The sequence below is a fragment of the Nelusetta ayraudi genome, unplaced genomic scaffold, assembly GCF_046127955.1.
Source record: "Nelusetta ayraudi isolate G7.1 ecotype Tasmania unplaced genomic scaffold, CSIRO-AGI_Nayr_v1 ptg000100l, whole genome shotgun sequence".
Lineage (NCBI taxonomy): Eukaryota > Metazoa > Chordata > Actinopteri > Tetraodontiformes > Monacanthidae > Nelusetta > Nelusetta ayraudi.
In genome coordinates, this window is record NW_027466150.1 from 669987 (window position 1) to 692075 (window position 22089).

At 46.1% G+C, this 22089-nt stretch overlaps 1 protein-coding gene across 8 annotated transcripts; it reads right to left on the reverse strand.

Annotated features, from left to right (window-relative positions):
• Positions 1 to 442: 442 nt before the first annotated feature.
• On the reverse strand, positions 443 to 21618 carry LOC142903022 (clathrin coat assembly protein AP180). 8 transcript variants are annotated; one of them, XM_076048432.1, is made up of 23 exons: positions 21047 to 21612; positions 20499 to 20678; positions 15197 to 15339; positions 15000 to 15075; positions 14589 to 14691; positions 14412 to 14505; positions 14010 to 14121; positions 13802 to 13908; positions 13610 to 13651; positions 13099 to 13172; positions 12326 to 12338; positions 12086 to 12219; positions 11767 to 11840; positions 11670 to 11684; positions 10908 to 11075; positions 9348 to 9449; positions 6533 to 6616; positions 4714 to 4800; positions 4083 to 4144; positions 2601 to 2654; positions 2373 to 2405; positions 2149 to 2267; positions 443 to 2044 (listed from the first exon to the last, which is right to left on the reverse strand). In XM_076048432.1, exons 2-22 carry the CDS (start codon positions 20626 to 20628, stop codon positions 2181 to 2183), a joined length of 1794 nt encoding a protein of 597 aa, XP_075904547.1. In that variant the 5' UTR covers positions 20629 to 20678; positions 21047 to 21612; the 3' UTR covers positions 443 to 2044; positions 2149 to 2180. The 8 variants fall into 8 exon arrangements, with proteins under 8 accessions (XP_075904547.1, XP_075904548.1, XP_075904552.1 ...); XM_076048433.1 differs by having other exon boundaries at positions 4714 to 4785; positions 21047 to 21611; XM_076048437.1 differs by lacking the exon at positions 10908 to 11075 and having other exon boundaries at positions 21047 to 21611.
• Positions 21619 to 22089: the final 471 nt, after the last annotated feature.

Below are 22089 nucleotides of genomic sequence, written 5' to 3' on the forward strand. Positions count from 1 at the left end.
ATTAGTTGCCGTTTACTCTAAAATAAGTCACTTCACAGCAGATCTAAACGTAGATCTGGCTGCCATGTTTCTACAGAAGCCCAGAAAGGACAAATAGCAGTATGCTATACACATACAAGTGGACTTTGACAGGATTTGCCTGTTTCTTTTCATTGCAAAGTTCAAATGCTCAAGTCTGTCTTTAATCATGAAGTGGAGCTTAGGCCTGTTTTCAGTTTTGTTACAAATCAGCCTTTAAAACCTTTACAAAACTTTAGCCAAAGGGCTAAAGCCGACTAAATGGGCATGTGTCTGTCAACACATTTGTAACGGCAACATATTTAACGTCAAACATATAAAAGAAGTTTATTTTGGGGTCATGCCACACACGAATTTTGCCGGGGGATTAAAACACATTGAAAACACACGCGGAACAGAGATAAGTGACGAGCCATGAGGGCCGTTTAGTATCAGTTGATTTCTCTTTTATTGCATCTCATTTGGACTCACATGCAGGTGGGAGGGAGGAAGGAAGGAAGTGGGTGGAGGTGATGGAGGATGGTTGGACGGATAGAAGGAAGGAGGGAAGGAAGGACAGGAGGGAGGACGATGCCATCGGTAACGACAAAAAAGAAAAACAAAGAATACATTGCAAACGCTGGTCATCCATGTTTCGTTTTGCCTTCATGGGTCACTGTCGTCTTTATTTTTCTTCCTTTCAACACTTTGTCAATGCCACAGATGATTTAGAAGATACAGTCAGTCACTTTTGGAAATAAACAACACAGAGAACATCCAGCGCATAACTTGGGTGCTTTACAGTGAGAGTCTGCACATCTCCCAGGGGGGGGGGGAGGTTGGGGCGAGCGTTGCGGAGGCCGCGGCCCGGTCACATGATACAACTGCTGCCTTGTCTCTTGGATTTTCGCCGAACCTTTAAATCATAGGGTGTGGATGCCACCACCCCCCCAGACAAGGGAAATGAACTCTGAGTGTGTTAAGAATGCACCCCGGAATGAGCTGTCAGATGCTACATTGCAGTTTCACTCCAAACCAGCAGAGGGCGCACCACACCTGGAGCAAATCTTTTAAGTCATTACAGCAGCCGATTACATCATAATAGTTATGTACAAAAAGAGGTGGGGACATTTTTTTTTTTTTTTATCTGTAGTCTACTGGCCTGTTAAAGTATAATGTAAAATAACACAAAATATAAAGTTAAATCAGATGAATAAAGAATGTCTCATTTAAAATTTGAAACTCTTAATGCATATGTCGGATAAAACACAGCTCGCCATTTTCCGCCTGGCTCTTCTCATAATTCAAAACAAGAACAGAACAGATATTTGAAGTCTGAAGATGAAAAGCAACAATAAAAAGTCCAAAGATTTTTCGGTAGGACGGACACCTTGCAGATATTCTTATAGAACCAGGTTTATTGTGACGTTTTGAAGCAAAGCTCAGTATTAGTTGGGACGACAGGTGTACAGGAGGTGAGTCGAGGCTTGGCCAGCGAAGTTTTACACACACGCGCACGCACACGCACGCACGCACACACACACACACACACACACACACACACTGAACACGTTCCACATTTAAACAACACAGTCCTAGTCTGGGAGATGCACAAAGAAAACCAACGTACAGATCCACCACTCCAAGTCAGCCGATACGTGGAAATTCAGAATGAATTTAAATACACATAGATTTTTTTTTTTTCTCCCCCCATTTTTTTTTGTCACCATAGCATATTAAGTTAAAAGGTTAACACTGAAGTACACGCACACCCACACACACTTAAACAGAATTGTAACTTTTCCTGTATCTAGGGTTCACATTCACAGTTGTGCTACAACATTAGATAAGGTGGCAGGGCCGGGGGCAGGGGGTTGGTTATTTTAAGGGTCAAGGGGTCAAGGCGGAAGATGTGATGGAATGGCTGGTTGGTCGGTTGGTTGGTTGTTTGGACGGTTGAAAGGGGGGCGGGATTGTTACAGAGGGGGAGGGCAGTAGAGGGGGTGCAGACATCCACATCCACGGAGCTTCAGACACAATGACAAACCTGCCGGAACAAAGTGCGTCACAATTAATGGCTCCAAATCAGAACATCAAATTACATATGACTTTGAAAATTCAGTCACGATCAGTATCATCAACATTAGATACCTTGGGGGAGGGGGGTTTGCAGGTCAGTCAGTCTACATGAAGTCTTTTATGTTGAGGTCATCCAGAGCGTTCCTCGGTGGAGGAGGCTTTCTGGGACTCTGGGCTGCTCCAGGAGACATCTGCAGAGACATTTCACTCCTGGTCAAAGCGGCTAGTTCGTTTATACCAAAATATTATTGCTTTCAAAAGTCAGAGCGATACCGGCGCCCCCGGCCGGGCCTCACCATGGGCATCATGGGAGCTCCCGGTGCTCCAGGCTTCACAGGGACAAAAGGAAAAGAAAAGTAGGATTAAATTTCTGGCAATGTGTGTGTGTGTGTGTGTTGTGTGTGCACACGTCTGTGGTTTGGTGGTGTCGAGGCCACCCTGATGGGCTCATTGTCCATCATTTGCCAGTAATGTCCATGCTGCTCCGAGGACATTACTGGAGCAGACTGGACTGGTGGTCTTACCATGCTGAAGCTGGGGTACACCCCCACATAATGAGGAACACCAATGGGTGCGGTCTACGGAGGATGCAGACGAGGAGGAGGAGGAAGTGGGACGTTACTGCACTAGCACTGATGATGCATGAACAACACACAAGCAAAACAAGGAAAAACAAAAACCAAGCACACACACAAAAAACTTGCGGAAGAGGTGATGACAAAATGATGGGATGCTTGCGCACAACAAATCAAGACACACAGGACACAACAAAAGCCCTAATTTAACCTCATTACTGCTGGGTCAGGTTCTTATTTTCCCATTTGATCTATTTTTTTTTTTTTTTAAGTTTTTCTTTTTGTTGTGCACAATGTCGTGAGAGCAGAGGAAGATTTGTCAGCATCCTGCAGCCAAACTGTCAGACTATATGAAAGATCCACAATATAACGTAGGAATCCCAACACAAGAATGGCAGAAGTGAGTTTAGAATTTGAACTTAACTTGTTAACTTAACTTGATCTTGTTGTTTATAGTACTTTATAGGAATGCACAAACTTCTAGCAAAGTCCTTGGATGATTATTCTCTCTGTTCTACTGAATGTAGGCTAATTATCTTTATTTATTGCCATCACTACAGTATATTTACCCTTGGCCATGGTGCTGTGTTGGTTGTGGCTATCAAACATTACTTATAGGCTTAATGACCACGGCACCAGGGTAAAATATCAAACCCTCTGCACACCAACATTCTGGGCTACGGTAAGTCGCCGCTCTTGCTGATGATGTAAATGGAAAATTCCAATTAGCAGTGAACAAAAGCGTCACTGCTAATTACTTCTATAGATGTTGTATTTAACAAACTAACTATAACCTGCAGCCACACATCACCTACATTTATAGATCTATTCACAGTGGGCCTTGGGAAATGACTTGCGTCGCTCCCTTTCTGTTGATGTTGCCAATAATGAAACCCACTTCAGACATCCTGGAATTTGCATTCACGCTTTGACTTTTGGATTTTTGTTTAGTTTGACTTTTTTTTTTTTTTTTTTTTTAAATGTCTATAGGAAGCGATAAGCTGTCAAAACTAAGACAGGCTAAGAGAGAAGAAGAAGAAGAAAAGCTCATAGAAAAGAAGAGGCTGTTTCCCAGGAACAGTCTCTTACTTTTGCGACTTCATTGCTCTCCAGTTCGTCCAAATAGTCCAAAAACATTTCAAACTAATGGGAATCGGACTGCTCAAACTTCAAACGTATTAACTTTGCTCATCTCTCCTGTCTTTCCTTATAACCAGTGCTCTATCAGAGGCGCTTTAAAATGCCGCCAAGTATTTTCTCTCGGTTCCTGTCCTGATTGCTGCCCCCCTCTCAGTTCCCTCAGGTCTGCAAGGTGAACCCGGAACCCTGGAGAGCCAGATGAAGGCGACGCCAGTGACGGCTTCTATTTCCCGCGTTTGCTGCTGCGGCCATGCGGCTCCACTCCATGCTAAAGACACAGACAACATTTACCATGGGAGCACCCCAACAGGGGGGAGCTACCTGAGGGGCTGCTGCGGTTCCCATCGTGAGATCTGCGGGAAGGAGAAAAAGAGAAGAGAGGTACTGCAAAAATACTGTTTCACACCTTGTAATCAACAACTAGAAGCAACAATGAAAGTAAATTTGCGGTTAAAGTTTTCATCTCAATTATTCTAAAGACTTGAAATGAACAATCAGTTGTTTTGTCATTTGGATCTGTCATTTGGATGAACATCTTACCTTCTCTAAAGGCACAAATTAACATGAACATTGAGCTTTTCGTCTTAACATTCTTATAAGTAACACAAGTGTCTTATTAGGTAACAGCTCATGTTTGGAAAAACCTCTGAGCAGCATTTAAAAATAAGTAGTTGGTATCATAGTTAAAAATGAATTCTGGTGCATTCACATAAGGTCAGCAGACAGGACATAGCAGATGGAGGACACCTGCTGGACGGGATGGGAATGACAATAAGCTGTTGGTCGTATCCTTAAAGGGATAGTTCACCTATTTGCAACCGCCTTTGAGACATTGAAACATTATCTCATTGCTAATTGTTTATTACAACAACTATGAGGCATGCGTCTTTGTGTTAAAGGGTCAGTCTAAGAGGCTACTTACTACTTGCCATGTTAGCCATGGAGGTGTCAACATCGCCTGCCTGAGGGGTCACAGTGGGCTTCATTACATCTCCTAGTCCATCAAATACTATAGGAAGGAGGGAGGAGGGAGAGGGAAGGAGGGGGAGATATACGCGTCTTTCAGTAATAATCCCTCTCAGGAATAATTGTTCTGCGTGATGAGAGATTAGCCAGGTTAGAGATCAAGTCGATATCAGATTATGATGTGTATCAAAGCTGGATTTATACAAAGGGATCTATCGAGTCGCAAAGTCTCATATAAAAATCAAATAAAAATTCAGTCCAACACTGGGTAAGAGAAATATTTAGAAATAAGATTTCCAATTAGCATGCATCATTTCTGGATCAAATTATCAGAGCTTGCTTTAAAATTAAAGTAAATTCTTATTTTTTTTGTGAGATTTGCTGCAGAAACCCTGACAACGCTACGTGTCGGAGGGAAATAGGACCTTAGAGAAGGTCCAGTCAAGCCGCCACATCTACACAGAGTCTAGTCACAGGAACTAGGGGCAAGCGGCAGAGGCGACGGTGCAGCAGAGCAACTGCAATGCAGCAGCGCAACTGTGGCACGTTAGCGTGTTAAAAGAGCAAGGGAGGGAAAAAAACTCACCCAATCATATTGCAGGAAGCAAGCAAAGAGCCAGCCCAAGAGCCACATGGAGAGAGCGAGAGAGAGAGGAAGGGGGGAATAAAAAAAAAAGCATAGATAACCAAAGAAGAAGTAGAAGAAGAAGGAAAAAAAAAAGCAATGAGGTTTAAGTGGAGCCGAGAAGGATGGAACCGTTAGTTTACTGAATGAAGGAGAGGAAAGGCGGCGTTAAGTTAAGCCTTGGATGCTGCGGCACTGCTGCAGACCGTCAGTTTCATTAGGCGGAAGAATCAGTGAAGCGCGTATCACGGCAAGAGACACCGATGTGGAAAGGCTCAAATGATTTTCTGACAGCTGACGCAGCGCACGGTGAAAAATCAGGCAGGGCAAAGATTAGTTGATAAGCAGAGATTTCAGAGCCGCCTCCTCCTGTCAGCAGGCACTTTAAGACAGAACGAGCAAGAAGTACAGACAGACTGATAATAACAATAAACAACTTCTTTGAGTTGACTGGCTAAAAACTAAGAATAAATATATTTACACAATATACACACATAAAATGATGGAAGTAAACAGAAAAACACTACAGGTACTAATGGGACGACAACGTGCTGCAGTCACTGATGGATTTCATTGCAACCGACCTTCCAAAAGACTTCTATAGGTCCCATATTACACAAGATTTGCTTTACCAACATTTCCCAGCAAAGTGTCTCCATCCTCTCAGTGAATTCCCCAGCAGTAACTAACTGTTCTCTACGATTTATTCATTCTTTTGTTGAAATAATTGTGTGAGGATACTTGACTAGAGTCTTGGATGAACAAAATGACATAATATGAGGGGAAAATACAGGACCTTTCAAAATTGACTCTCTTGACGAAAGTGATTTAATGAGCTGTGACTCAGCTTTTCGCTCTCAATGCTCAGATGTCATCACCACTGTGAAAATCAAGGTTTTCATAATTAATGCATAATTTCATTTAAAAAAAATTTCCTAAGAGATTGATCTTAATTAAACTTGCTAACTCTTTGCTAAACTGCCCACTGACCCTGCGCTCACAGTCCCGCTGCTCCTTGACACACTTAATAATTGAATCCGCCCGCGACCAGAGCAGCCACACGACAACACAAAATGGGGAGGAAAACACTTCCGGCACGATTGGATTCACTGCACGCACTGCGCACGGATGACCCTTGACGCTCACTCACCTGACATGAGCTCGGCACCGGGGGCGGCGGCGGCGGCGGCAGCAGGGGCAGCGGCCGCTGCTGTGGCGTCTCCAGCTGTCGACTCTGGTGGGTCGACCACGAGGAGAGTTAGCCGAGCGTACGGTGCCAGGTCAGAGAGGGTTTACCGTGTCCCACCGCAGCATGAGGGCAGAGAAGGGGGTAACAGTCACGCTGCTGATGCCAAACAAAGTGGCCCAGAGTTAGACAACAGGGCTCGGGGTGAAGAACGCAACACGAGTGGAGGCAAAAAGGTGTGCAAAGCAGGAAGTGTCGGTTTTGTCATTCAAGCACGCTCACACACACGCACGCCACACTGGAAAAGAATAAAATAAAAATGATACAAACACTCTATAAACCAAATTAATTTTACCTTCTAGAACAAAACCGGCAAACAGTAAAGAATAATGAAGAGAATATACACTGTACATTGTGTTTACTTTCTTTATAGATGATATAACGTTATCATAGCCTGCATATTCAAACCCAGACCCTGAAATGGAAACCAAATTTTAGAACTAACACAAGCACCCAGGGAGGCATTTAAAGGCCCAGTTTGGGAGATTTTTTTTCTTAACATCCACTGATTTTTAAAAAAAAACCCAAACAAACACAAAACATAATATTAATCCCAGTTTTGTGATGCTGTCTTGATCTCACGGCTTTCTTCCCCCAGCTGTGATATCAGGGTAAAAATCCCCCAAACTAAGTGGTGCAATATGGAACTGCTCCTCAAATAGCTATAAATGCAACAATAGTACAATGCTAACGAGCGATACCCACTTTTGGTAACATTATCTTCATTAAAGCATACAGGTTTTTTTATTTGTTTTTTTTGAAAGCCACTTCATGCTGTTAGACCCCTTCAACAATCACACACTAGACCTTCAATGAGGCTCGTCTCTAAGTCAGAAGTGTGACTCAGACTCTCCTCAGCGACGAGGCGTTCACAGGCAGGCAGTCGCGCGAGTTACCCACCACCAAACAGGTTCAGGAAGCCTCCCGTGTCGGCTTTGAGCGGAGGCGCTGACGGGATGATGGGGGCGGGGGAGATGAACATATCTGCTGGGTGGGGGGGAGGGAGGGAGGGAGGGCAGGGCAAGGTGGAGACTGTGTTTAGAGTCCGGACTCGGGAAGTTCACTCACGATGCTGCTCAAGAAGGAACGATAATCTGAACGTGAACACACAGCTGGAAAAAAAAAAGCTTTTCAAGCCAAGCCAGCAAGGAAGAAAACTCATTTCCTTTTGTTTTTTTTGTTTTTTTTTTTTTTTACCAAACAAAATCCGGGACAGGGCGCACGGCAATGCAGGATATGAGAGCGAGGGCACAAAGGGAAATGGCCGAAGGTACCTGCTGTGAACAGGTCAACGCTCGTGGCCGATTCGACCCTGTTGCAGCTCGAGTCTGGCGTGGAGTCAAAGAGATCTGGGAGGGACGTGCACACCAAGAGTAGACGTGTCGGTTGAAACAAGAAAAGAAAACGACAAAAAACCAGCCGGGATGCTCACGCACGGCAGCCAAGTTCAACTGAAAGAGTCTCTCCTTCGTACGCACACCAGGAAGCCCGTTGCAGGGAAAGGGGGAACGGCAGGCAGGCAGGAAGGAGGAAGTCGAGGAGGTGCTCATCGACAGAAACAAGCTCGCAAGGCCGCATGGGTCACGCACACACATCTCGTCTTGGGATTTACCGCTCAGCAGGTCGGTCACTGGGGGGTTGGCGCCGCCGGGGGGGATTGTGGGAGGTGAAAGGGACGCGGCGGCGAAGGGTGACGGGGAGGTGCAGGGGGAGGAGCTACCGCCGTGGCTGCTCTCCGCCGGCGACACGTGGAGAAGGTCTAGACCCGACAACGCTGCTGCGCTGCCGCCCCCTTCCGAGGGAGCGAAGGGGTCTTTAGGGGCGACATGAAGAGTGTGAGGTCAGATGTTGGGCCACAGCTGAACAAGCGGAAATGATCCCTGTAATGGTGATGAGTCGGATTATCCAGTGAGGGAACGAAAAATAGAAAATGGGGATTTCTTTTTTTGTGTTTTTTGAAACTTGCCGTCCCTGCAAGTGTTTTCAGAGCAGGTTTGCCGCAAAAACGGTGAAATGTTGGGAACTCGGGGCACTGCCCCCGTCTCTTGCCACTGGTAGAGACACTACCTCACCCATTTTCTATTTTCCAATCATCCCTGTCGCAGGCACAGATGAAAGTGGGGGAATCACTCGGAAATGTCAATTACGAGAGGATGAAGCGCAAACAAAAAAGTGAGAAAAATAAAATAGAAACAATGAGAAGATAATAAGGGAGGACGCTCGGCTATCTAGCATTCTACTGAAACAGACCAAGCTAAAAAAAAAAAAAAAAGGCATCAGCGAAAACCAAAAAAAAGATGGCTAACAAAAGTCCCCTGCAGCGCGCAAACCTCGGCGACGGATCACAGTTTGAGGCAGATGGCCACCAAAGCACAAAAAGAAATAACCCGTCTCTCATGTCAGGAGATAAGCAAGGGGGGGTGGATTGTCTCCCGTCGCCATGGCAACAACAATAACACCTTCCAAACAACCGCGGCAGATCACAAAGCAGATCTGTGAGCAGAGCAGAGCGTCTCAGCGCGACAGCTTGACATGACGCCCCGATTTGAAGGCTCAAACCCCGGAGGAGACCGAGCCCGTGAACACGTCTTCATCAGCCGTGGCGTCGCATCAAAAGCCACAGCCAATATTCACAACGTTCTCTCGGACGCTCGCTCGCTCGCTCGCTCACACACACACACACACACACACACACACACACGGACGATCAGTCACCCACCAGCTCCAGCGTTGGCGGCTGGTGCTGGCGTGGCGGCGGCAGCGGCGCCCTCAGTTGCCGCAGCGGGGGCCTCGGTGGCAGGAGCGGGTGTAGCGAAGGCATCTGATGTCGACGACCAGAAACCCCCCCCCACACAGAGACCCAGGCGAGAGCAGGGAACAGAGGAAGAGAGAAGGAGTCAGGAAGCGGAAGGAGGGAAGAGAAGTCAGAACAGCTCCGCCACAGTCAGTGAAAGAAAACAGAAAAACAAACCGTGGCACAGAGCGTCGGTGTCGGACACTAAATGACTGACAGGTGAATGGACGAACGGAGAAGTCAAGACAGGAGGCACGGCGGCGGAGATTCACCCGAGTAAAGAATATTTTATTTGATCTTATTTTCTTTGCGAGAATTACAGCTGCAGCTGTAGCCACGCAACGCAGTTTGATCGGGCCGCTCTCTCCGGGGAGGTCGGAGGGAAGCTCGAGCGCCCATCAAACAGCACCAGCAGGGATGAGCGTTTTTGTGAAGCAAGGCAAGAGAGTGAACGCCGTCATGTGCGCGTTGCAAATATGTGTGTAGGTGGCGCCGGCGCATATTTGTTTTTCGAGCGGGCGTGTGATGGAGCCGTTGGCTGCTAAGTTAACGCAAGTAAACGATCACATGAATACACTGCATTAAAGACCGCAGGATTTACAGAGTACTGGCATTTCAGTACTCACTGATACCGATACTTACAGTAGTTTTTCATAAGGCCACTACACATTATAGAATTACTTTGATTTTTAGATTTTTCTGTTCTGTTCTTTTATTTTGATAACTTTCCTCAGCATTTTTTTTTTTAATAGAACATGGGTGACTGTCAAGTTTCACTACAGTACAAACACAGATTTAACAAAATTGTCATATTGTACTCAACCCAAGTATCGGTACGGTACCCGATACTGGTATCGGTATCGGTGCATCCCTAGCAGAAAGTAAGGTAAATTCATTACTTTCACTTGGCGTTTATTTTTTATTTAATAACATGTCTTTTTAAAATAATTGTATATTTATTTAGAGATTTCTCACTTTAGCTACCAGTCACTACCCTCTGGCCAATTTTGCAGATCCGAAGTCACCTGAAAGTCAAGTGACGCGTACATAAGAATGGACTCCTGTTTGTGAGCCAAGAGTAATAATGGTTGCAAAGTGGAAACGCATCTTATTATTGTATTTTTTTGTAAACACATTGGCACATTTAATCGCAGTCGAGCTATTCATGTGATCATTTATTTGACCATTGTCTTTTTGTGCTAATATACACTTTGTCTATGGCAATGCAAAGCTAAAGAAAAAACAAATGACAATGGTTTGCATCAAAATGTCATCCAGTGGACTTCACTAGTTTTGATCATTCAACTTCGCTGTCTGAATGCAATTTGATGCCTTGGAATCAGCAAAGTTCCGTCCACACGTGTGCGAACATGCAGTCGTCTCTGTGCTGTCATATAGTGTGATGTTCTTTTTTTTTTTTTTTTTATTAGGGTCGAGCTTCCCAGAGCGATTCTTCAGCACAGAATCCTCTGGAAGCCCACTGACCTCCCAACAGATCCGTATTGGCGGCGCCTGGGGAGGTGGTGGCTGCTGTACTAGTGGGAGGAGCTAGAGACACTCCGGGTTCTGATGCTGCGGGAGTGGGCGTCGCTGCAGGGGAGGCGGCGGACTCTGCCGTGAGGGTGGGTTCAGATAACAAGGAATCGCCCATTTCTGCGAGCACCCAAGAGGCATTCAAAAGGTTCCACCCCACCAAAAAAAAACAAACAAACAAAAAGAAAAAGCCAAAAAACAATTAAAAAAAAAAAAAAAAAAAAAAGAGCAACCAAGATAGCCGATTGGGTCAGCGGAGCAACAAAAACAAAAGCCAGAACAAAAATCCAGTTCAAATCAAACCCGGGTAACAAAAGTTTTGTAGTCGAGCGACCACAGCGTGAGCCAAAATTTTTTAACCAAATCAAAGTTGCAAAAATTATCGAAGAGCAAGCAAGATTCCGTTCCGAGAAGCAACCAATTAGAAATCAACACAAAATAGCCCCCGTTGTAACGGAAAAAAAAGAAACCAGACAATGGAGGATGTTCAGGAAGGGGAGAGAGAAGAGAAACAGAGAGACCACTCAGACTAAAGAGACAAACAGGAAGGTTACTATGTGACACTTAGAATACAGCAAACACACTGCAGCTGCCTGCCTTTTCTTTTTAGCTCGACTAAGCTAGAACAGCTAAATTATTCACAGGCAAGCGTGACTCAAGACTAAAGTCTACACTAAACACCGCAGGTGAAATCAGGAGGGGAGACGCACTCACCCGATCCGAGGAGATCTGCAGAAACAGACAAATGGGTGCTTAAAAAAAAATTTGTTCACCTTAGGACGGAATCGTAGCAGTAAGAAAACCGACTCACCTCCCCAAGACGTGGTAGCAGCTGATGGTGCCGAGGGCCCTGAGGAGGACAGCGGATCCAGGTCCAACAAGGAACTGGGCAAGGTGATGGGAACAGAGGAAGGAGAGAAGAGTGGGCGTTTTTAGAACAGCATCGTCCGCGTGCGTCTCCATTACAGTTTTTTTTTTGCAAAATAAAAGCAAAATTTCAACAAAGCACAACTGCGATTTGCAGGCGTTTTTTTCATTGAATTGTGCGAAACGCAGAAGCTGTAATTCTCGCAAAATCCCGCGGGATGAGATTTTACCATAACTACGTTTCTATCCACTCGGACACTCACTCTTCAGCAGCTTCGGGAGCAGCCGCAGCCGCAGCGGCGGCGGCGCCATCCCCAGGCGGAGGCTGCAGTGCAGGGACGGCGTTTGAAGATTTGGCCGGGGTTGATGTTGGAGACACGTTGTTCGTTGGGGAACCCTTGGAGATAGAAAGAGAGAGAGAGACGTGCCCTCTTAGCCATGCGCCACAGTAGTAGAGGAGAGATGGTAGCATGCGATAGCAGTGGCAGTAGTGGGCGACTCACCTTGGTTGGAGACCTGAAACAGCGGGAGAGGTTTGTGAGTGGGTTTTTGCATAGAAATAGAAAAAGCTCTGATGGAGACAAATGTGCGTGAGAGAATCTAATGCATCTTATGTGATCATATATGAAGGGATTATTTCCTTAAGACCTTTTGACCAACTCCACAAAGAAAAAACACGACACATCCAATTATGGCGCTAAGAGTTTCTCACGAATGTTAATTTGGAACAAAAGAAAAATAACCCTTCATACAGATTCACATTGCATGTTAGAGCACACGAGGTGGCCTACTGCTGATCAAACACGTGTTGAGGCGAAGTGACCACACATGCCTTCACAGCATCACGCACATTAAGCACATGTGAGCACAGGTTTGGTTTTTTTTTTCTTTCTTTTTTTCGTATCGGTCCACATCAACATCGGCAGGACGTCGCCGGTCACATGTGAGTGAATGTGCGGGTTGCACTAGCGGAGGGTTAAGAGAGTGGCCGTGTGAAGTCGACACAGTGTTCTGACAGGTTAGTTGCTTTTTTCCTCCCAAAACAAAACACAGAGTGTATGCTCACCCTTCTCTGGTGATTCGGAATGAACAGAAAAGGGGATGAAGAAAGAGGAAGGATTAAGGAAAACATAGAAATAAAGCAGCCGTTGAGACTTTTCGCTAAATTTCTGGGTTCTATTCTTTGGCAAATGAACCTTATTTTAAAAAAAACAAAAACATTGGCATATTTTAAGATGGTTAAAATCATTCAAACAATCCTTTTAAAAGATCTTACCCCTTCTTTCCACCCTTAGCATCCTCCAAACCGTTCATGTGTGTCTCAAGACTCTCCAGAATACTGCTAGGAGCCTGCAAGAAAAGCAAAATGAAACAAATGAACCAATTAAAATAACCAATTATCACTCATATCCTTTCACGTCCAATCACCCAAAAAGGAAAGAAAATTCAAACAGCGGTAGATATCGAAAAACAGGACAGTGACTGTGAATGTAGGAAACTGAAGAATCAGCACGCTGACACTCCATCCTGTAAGCAGGCACTCTGCGAGGAGGACACCCTGCAAACGCTGTGGTTACCGGGTCCTGGAGAGAGTGAAACTGGCAGTCCTCATCATCTGAGTCTGCTAGGTCCACCACTACCCCCGGGTGGAGACACTGAGCAGGTGAGATTGTGGCAGTTGAGTTTTTCTCTCTCTCTCTCTCTTTGGTTGATATCGCCCTCCAGTCTGTGTGCGTGCGTGTGTGTTTGTGTCAGAAGGAAATGGCGCTAAAATATGTATAACTTACATAGTTGATGTCTGGAATGTCATTTTTCTCAACTCCAACCGTCTGTGAAGGACAAAAGCGGTATTACACAGTTATTACACCTATATTTAGGCAAATCAGACAGTATAATACAAAAAAAAATAAAAAATTAAGATTGGACTAAAGACAAATTCCTGGAAAAATGACAGTCACACAAACTGGAGGCACTTTTACCTCAGCCAGCTTCATGAACTCTCCGATCTTTGTCACCCTGGTCAGGAACCTCTTGTAGATCTCCAGGGCCTCCTTGCAGTCGCTCTTCTTCATCTTGAAGTATTTCTCTACAATACAAAAGACAGGACACAGCTCGTTGTCGCCCCCGATTCGCGCTCTCTTTCCCCGAAAGAAGTCTCACGAAAAGAGGCGCTCTGCGACGGCAAACCTAATAGGTTGATGATTCCGTCGTTGTAGGACGCAAACAGCTTGACCAGATCCTTGAACATGAGCAGGAACGCTGCGTTGATGATGCCGTTGTTCAGCTCCTTGGGATGAACCTAATAAAGACAGATGGGTTCTTGTGACGCGACGTTGCAACGTTTCTCCCAGTCTTAGTTTCCGATGAAACGTATTGAAATGATGGAATTAACGCGGGGAGCCTGGAGAAAGGTGCTGCAGCCTTTGATTCGTTTAGCTCTGGAGGCAGATGCCGACTCGGATGTCTACGGACGTAACTTCTTTTCAATTATATTCAATTACATTTAACATGTCGACACCAAACTATCACCGCCCCGCGGCCACGAAAGGAAGTCTGATTCCGTGAAAGAGAAAAAAAAATGTCCCTTACGTCGAACTCGAGAAGTGTGTCGATCTGAGTCTGCAGCACCGGCATGCCTTTCAGCAGCTTCTCGGTGGTCATGGTCCTCATCACGCCCTCGGCCCTGGGAGAACGTCACGGAGCCCGGTTCAGTAACAGACAGTCGGGAGAGGACCTGTCGGTAGGAGCGCTGCTCCGTCCACTCACCCTTTCTTCACTCTGGTGAAATCAAAAGCCATCTGACGGTAGGCGAAGGCCTTCTCGTTCAGGTACCGGCCGTACCGTCTGATGAATGTCGACATGTCGTAGCCTGGATGGAGGACATTTGAATGATAATGATGTTGTCTGTCTGGCTAACTGGGCCGTTGTTTTTTTTTTGTTTTTTTTAATCTGGCTCGAGATCAATTTGAAAGAACGAGAAGGCTGCAGAATAACAAACGCTGAGGCAGCGTAGAACGTTACGGCACAGCTCTAAACCCACAGGTGAATACGGCCGTGCACGTGACGGCAGATGGAGATGCCGGCATCTGCTTGCATGCCTGTGAGCGCAAGCGTGAACGTGGCTGCGCCATCTGCCAGATGGCACCGTTTCCAACCGCATGCGCCGCGCACTCTTACCGTGGGAGCCGGTTTTGTCAATAAAGTTACTGAGGTTGAAGAGGGAGGTCCTGGAGGCCAAGTACTGAATGAACCTCTGATGGGGGGGGGGGAACAAAGCGGAACGGTGTCAGTAATTCAGTCAGTTTGCCAACCTTCATTTGTGAAATCACTGCTTGATCCGATTCGACGTGAAATGGGGCCTGAAGCCGCCGTACCTCGTTGCCGTGGACGCACATGTGATGGGTGGTGACGAGGGCCTTGAAGACGACCACCCAGCTGGCATTGGTGGAGCGCTCGAACAGCGTGTCGGCCATCTGGGGGATGTTCACGTTGGTGGTGTTGGTGGCCGACACGAGGTCTGCGGACGCAGGCAGGAGAAACGGGGTCAGTGTCAGAGGTCAGACGCACTCGTTAGCCATTGTTCAGATCTTTAATTTTTTTTATTTATTTATCAGGAGATAAAAGCCAGAGAGGCCGTACTGCGTGACCAGAGAGGAGATTTATGCGTGTGAATTTGAGTTGGTGTGGGAGAGGAGGAGGTCTGAGGAGGCGGCAGCGAAGCAGCCCAGCATGATCTACTATCCAAAAATTTCGACTTCACCGGCGAGCAACAGATTTAGCCTTCTGTTTGCTGTGCTCCTGCCAAGACACTGCTTTTGCAGGAGTCTCTGCGATACAGTTAGCAATTTTCTAGAAATGTAAAAGCTGAGTGGAGGGACTTTTCTCCTTTCTGAGAGGATAGAGACGGATCATTGGTGGAAGACATTAGTGAATCTAATTTAATTTTGCATACGGGGCCTTTAAGTCTCTGACAAACGGCTTCATAATTTGCACAGCTCTGATTAAACTTTGATTAAGTGGGCAGACTGAGTGCTCGGGAAGCCCGTGAGAATATCAAGTCTGGAGGAGGACCCGAGGCTCACGCCAAATTATGTTGGTGCCGCACGCACGCACGCACGCACACGCACACACTGACAATGTAGGAATAATGCTGGCCAAAACTTGCTGAGGGTCACTCAGGGGGGAAGGGACGTTATTTAGAGGTGCGGTTGGGATTTGGGGGGGAGGTTGTAAACAGATTATTACTAATCACTGGTGCGGTGCTCTCCCTGTCAGTCAGCTTTCTGCCCATCCCCCATGCAGAGGACTGACGCACACACACAAACCAAGCCCCTTTCATATAAGTGATGGTTGATGTGTTAGAATGTTGCTCCAAGTACAGTCTTGTGCGTTGGCAAATAGCTTTGTGTCCTCATAAAGGCACACGTTGATTTGTTTTGTAAAGATGTGAGTACAGTTATTCTAGCCGTGCCGCCTCCAGAGTCGCGTATTACGGTCGTTCTTATCCAATCATATTCCAGCTAGCTTGTGTTGTCGGGCGTTATGAAATCTGCCCGAGGCCTTCGGAATCAACAGAGCAGGCCATTGTGGCTCCGTGTGTGTCAGCGGAAGTCACTTCACCTCTCGTTGGCGTCTTACATGAAAAGACTTTTACAGTTGAGCGACACTCCTACGACCTATCGTGCATAACGACTTCCGGGGCCCTGATGCTGTACGCATGTTTTCAGAGTCCGACGACTGACAGACTGGAGTCAAGGTCATCCCACGCATGCAGGCGGACAAACGCGCACACCTGTCCTGCCAACACCACGTTGGTTTGTTTTTGTCAACACCTACATGATTACCCAGGTTCTGTCACGGAGGAGTCGGTCAGTATGAATGACGCCGTGCGTCATATAGATAGTACGCATAAAATGAGATGAAATCATTTAAAAAAAATTTTTTTTTAGTCAATTCAATATATACAGTGTGTGTAAAATGTATGGACAGGATGTGCAGTAATTTAAAAAAAATGATCGCGGCTCTAATGGACAAAGTACATTTTAATGTACCGAGCAGTTACAGTTTTCTTTTATTTATAAAAAAAAAAAATCACTTTACAATTTACACAGTGACTGCTACACTGTTTGACTGGACCATAGCTACACTGTTACGTCTCGTCCACCAGTTCAACCAAAGAGACTCTTGATTAAACGCCGGCGTATCATATTTCTCCCGACGGCCTCGGCCTCTGCTCAGATGTTGTTTGGATTTTCTTTTTTTTTCCGCCAGCGAAACAGCTCACACACATCCGCTTTTATCAAATTTCCGCCGTCATCCCCTTCCCTTCCTTCCCTCCCCTCCCGCTCCACTCGTTCCTAATATAGCCTCAGTGCGAGTAGCGGTGACTACGCTTCCCTGCAGCCCCTTTGCAGCTGACAAACGCACAAAGACAGGGAGAAAGACGTGCCCCACTGTGGCTGAAAATGACAATTATGTAACGTTATCGTGGCACTGGCGCAGCCACAAGTTCGTATTTGTGCCGCCGTTTGCCGGCGCTTTTGACTTTTTCGGACTTTTCGGCTAAACGATTCGGCACGTTGGAAAATAACCTCTGCTCTCTGCCGTCGAGTCTCGGCCTGAAACAAACGCGTTGGCAAACCGGTGTGTGTCTCTAATGAGGATTGGCCGGGCTAAATAAAGACTCTTACGGTAATCCACAGCCCGCAGGAGAGGTCTAATAACGACCAGCAAGGCCTCACACTGTGCTAGTGTGTGTGTGTGTGTGCTTGTGTGTGTGTGTGTGTGTGTGTGTGTGTGTGTGTGTGTGTGTGTGTGGCGGTCTGTCTAAGTGCCCCTATCTCAAGGTCTGTGCCTGTCTGCTGGAGCACTTGCACAGCGATCTGCAATGGGCAGCGGTGACCAACACGGCATTAACTCACACTTTGAGTCTGAGGTCTGAGTTAATGCCATGTGTAAACACACCGACCCATGCTCGGCTCGGGCGCTAACTACTTCCTGTGAGGCAGACAGGACGTTACTGTGGGAGCAAAGACTGTTGATTTCAAAACCTGCCACAGGTGCACAACTGTTGCTATTTGTATATGTATATATATAATTTTTTTTAAATATATATATATATATATTTATAAAAAACATTTTTACCACGCTCCGTTTAAATAGAATTTCCTTAAATACAAAGCATCCACATAATTGCAGACTGTATCAGTGCCTCGGTGACATCACAGAGGGCTGACTTGTAATGTAAAGGATGGACTTTTCGAATTTGTTAGAACTGAATTGTTAGAGAACGCACTTCAGCTCTTTTTTTGTGCAGCTAAAGGCAGTAGAGCACCTGTGACACACCCGTTCTCATGCAGAATACTGCTGCTGTGTTCTAATTTGGTCCGTACAGCTATCAGATGAGCATTGTGTCTTCTGTTTTGCTTGATTTTGCAGGACTAAAAAATAAATCCACTGTCCCTATCCTGCTGCTCAAGAGATAATGGACCTGCAATTCGTTCGAAGCAGTCGTCTTCCATCCATATGGTGCCCCCCCCACACACACACTCATGTCACCATGGTAACGGCACCATCACCACCTGCACCCACAACACGCCCAGCCCGAGGGTTGTCAACTCCACGGCACGCAACAAATTGGCTGTCATCAAGTAGCGTTCCGACGCCCGTCTCCTGCACCTTCCTCACGTAATTACTGGTGTTGTTTTTTTAAAGCTAACTGGTGAGCTATCCGTCTGCCTGCCACACCTGCTTCTATAAATATATCATGGGACACTTTTGTGAAGTTCACTTGCAGCCAGACTACACATAAAAGGAAAGCACAGTGGCCTACATACAGGATGTTTGTTCAATATCTCCAGAAAGGAAGAAACCTCTAGGCTGCTCATCTGCTTTAAAAAAAAAAGACGAGTCATCTTACATGGTGGCAGTCAGTTATCACTTTCCAGAAGTCATGACATGACTGCTTAGTGTGAGAGACCAAAACCGTCCAAATGTACATAGAAAAGCAAGCGGATACACAGACAAAGACACTACAGCCAGCGAGGAAGCGCCGGTCACTGGTAGCTTCTTTTAGCATCGGCATTGTCACCTTTGGTTGTGTAAATAATGCAAGGCAGTCATTGGCTGATTATTGAATTATTCAGCAGGGGAGCGTATCACAAGAATGAGGGACTCAAGGCCCGAGACGCTGGGACACGGCCCGCCCAGACGGCGAGCTAACACACACATGTAAGGTGAGTGCACGCAACTCCAACCAGACCACCTCTGGTCCGGATTTAGCCAGGAGCCAGTGCCACTGCTTTGGTCTGACTCAGTGTTTGGGTCAAGTGACAGTAGCTGTGTTTCCATTACAGTTTTTTTTTTTTTTTTCGCAAAATAAAAGCGATCTTTCAAATATTTTAACAAAGTACAATTGCGGTTTGCAAGTGTTCCCATTGAATGATGTGAAGCGCATAAGCCACGTAAAATGTTGTCGCCCGGGACGTAATTCTCGTAAAATCTCGCAGGACGAGATTTTACGAGAATTACGTTTGTTTTTGTTTGTTTACGTTTGTTTGCTGTCAAGCATGGTTGTTGTATTTTTCTCTTTGATTACCTTTGGCAAACAATACGTCTTCTCCTACGTCCAAACATAACGCTTGATTTTCCACCCCATACGTCACGTCCGGCGACGCATAAATGCGAAAAAAGTGTTTCCATGACACTTTTGTGATATACGTCTATATCGATATGTCTGAAAAACCACCTCGAGAGAGCGTCAAAATCTTTAAGTGATAATTGAGAGGGGTTTCGAAATTTAGGTTACCATTAGCAGTTTTTTGTTACGATATTTAGGGTTTTGCGCATTTCTAATGGGGTAATGGAAATGCAGCTCGTGACAATGACGGGTTGCATTGTGGGCCGTGTAAGCGTCTGATGTGTCAGTAAAGCTGTGGGTTTTTTTTGTTTTGTTTTTTTTTGCTTGCACATACAAGGTTAGTTAGGAGTAAGCAAGTAGTTGGGTGGCTTTAAAATAAAAGGCCCAATTAGTTCCCAGTGGTAAGAAAGTGTATTGCAGACAATGTAATGCTAACTCCTGATGATAAATTTACAGTAAATATTGAGATACCAGATGCCAGATATTTATTTAAAAATGCATTTTTTTTCTGGAAAAATAATTCCGTACACGTGTAAACCCCCTGTTGTGTAAAACGTATTTGTGCCCAATTATGTTAATTTAGTGCATTTTAACAAACACATCCTTTTAAATGTACTCGCTGCAGAACATGAGGAATTGAAATGGTTCCCTCTCAGGCAGCCGAGTCAGCCTCCTTTAAAATATGACCTCTTCTTCCCCCACGCCCCCCCACTCCCCCACCCCCCACCCCTTTCTTTCCCTCTCCATCACTTTCATTGGCACACGCAGGGTCAGCAGTAGGACTGGAGGAGGAGGAGGAGGAGGAGGGCGGTCATCATGTCTCTAAAGCACCACACCCTCATGTGCGCAGGGGAATCAAGAAAAAGCGCTAATTAAAATGACCAGCCGCCACCGACGACGACGACGACTACGACGAGACAGCGCTCCCTCATGGTTGGAGAGTGTGCTGGGTGGTGGACGTGTGAGGAGCAGAGAGGCTCCGCAGACCAGTGCAGTGCAGTGCAGTATGGTGGAGCTGTGGAGGTGTGCACACTTACATTCCAGATGCTTTTTCTTGGGCGCCATCACTTCGTGAGTGGTGGCTTTGCAGACAGCGCGGGCCATGTCTGATCCCGTTAGCTGGTACTGCGCAGCGGCAATGCGATCCGTGAGCGTTTGCCCCGACATTTTCTCTCCTCCGAGTCGACCACCTCAGGAATGCGCTTTGCACCAGAGGGCTACGAAAAAAACAAAAACAAAACAAAAGATAATCGAAAATCAGGTGTGGGGTGGGGTGGTGGGGGGGAAGGGAATGAAATAATAATCAAGCAGCCGCGAGAAGCCTCCCGGTGATTCAACGAGCTTCTCCTCAGGTTGACGGGCCTGCGACCTTCTGCGTGGGCGGAGAGAGAGAGAGAGAGAGAGAGAGAGAGAGAGAGAGAGAGAGAGAGAGAGAGAGAGACACACACACACAGAGAAAATATTTGCGCTAAAAACGCAAAAAAAAAAAAAAAAAAAAAAAAACCTGAGCGCACACTAAAGGCCGTTTCGCGCCTGGGTCACGTTGGAAGCAGGCGCGGCGACATGGGTGGACGGACGGACTTACGCAAGGTTGCGAATTCCCCCTCGGCTCGTCCCGTTTCAGTCCGACGACCGTTCAGTTCAGAACCCTGGACAGCGAAACGCCTCTCGGTTACGTAACACTCGGCTCGCAATAAAAGCCGTTTAAAAAAAAAAAAAAAAATTACCCTGCAGGAATGACTTGAAAAAAATGATTATTGTAATGATAATGCTCGACCGGCGGGTGGTCAGAATAATAATATTTAAAAAATACTGTGCACGATCCTCCCTTTAAGAAATCGGCGTGCAGAAATTACGGAATCATTCCATAGGTCGGTGAAATATTCCGTGCGAACGTGGGCATCAGGTTTGGTTGTCGTTCATCCAGCGTCAATGCGCAAGGAAAAGGGGGAGGGCTGGAGGAATAAAAAGAGTAGAAGAAGAACCCGCAACGTCCAGCAGCCGGGCGGTCGGATTGCGGTGTTTCCCTCCCCTCCCCCTCCCTCCTCAGATGCGGTGGCCTTGCCTTAAGGATGGAAGGGAGAATGCGCACGGCTTCTTCGGTGGTGTCGCTTCTTGGGGATAATGAACGGCGAAACAAAAAGAGGGTGAAAGATGATGACAACAGAACGATTTGAATTACTGCGAATTAATTCATGCGAAAAATAATGTCGTGAATAGTGAGTATTATGTGGGCATTAATTAAAGAATCGAAAGACTGCAAATCTATGTACACATTCAGTAGTTGTAGTAGGGTGACCGTGAGTACCCGATTTTCTGGAATTTTTCGACGACCTGTCAACGAAATTGTCCCCAAGTTTTTGATTTTGAGTTTGATTTTAAAAACGTGCGCAAACTCAAACGCCGGTTGTTACGGTAGCAGAAGTTATCATGGACCCCCGCGCTGTTTGTTTGTTTATTTATTTACTTCATTTTCTACAACAGAGTTCAGCATAGCACCCCGTGTACTCGCTCCTGATTGGGTTATCATTAATGTTTGGTTTCGATACCAGTAGTGTAGCACCGAGTAGGGAGGTACTCCTGTGGCCAATCAGAAGCCAGTAGAGGCGGGCCCTTGTTGAACTCTGT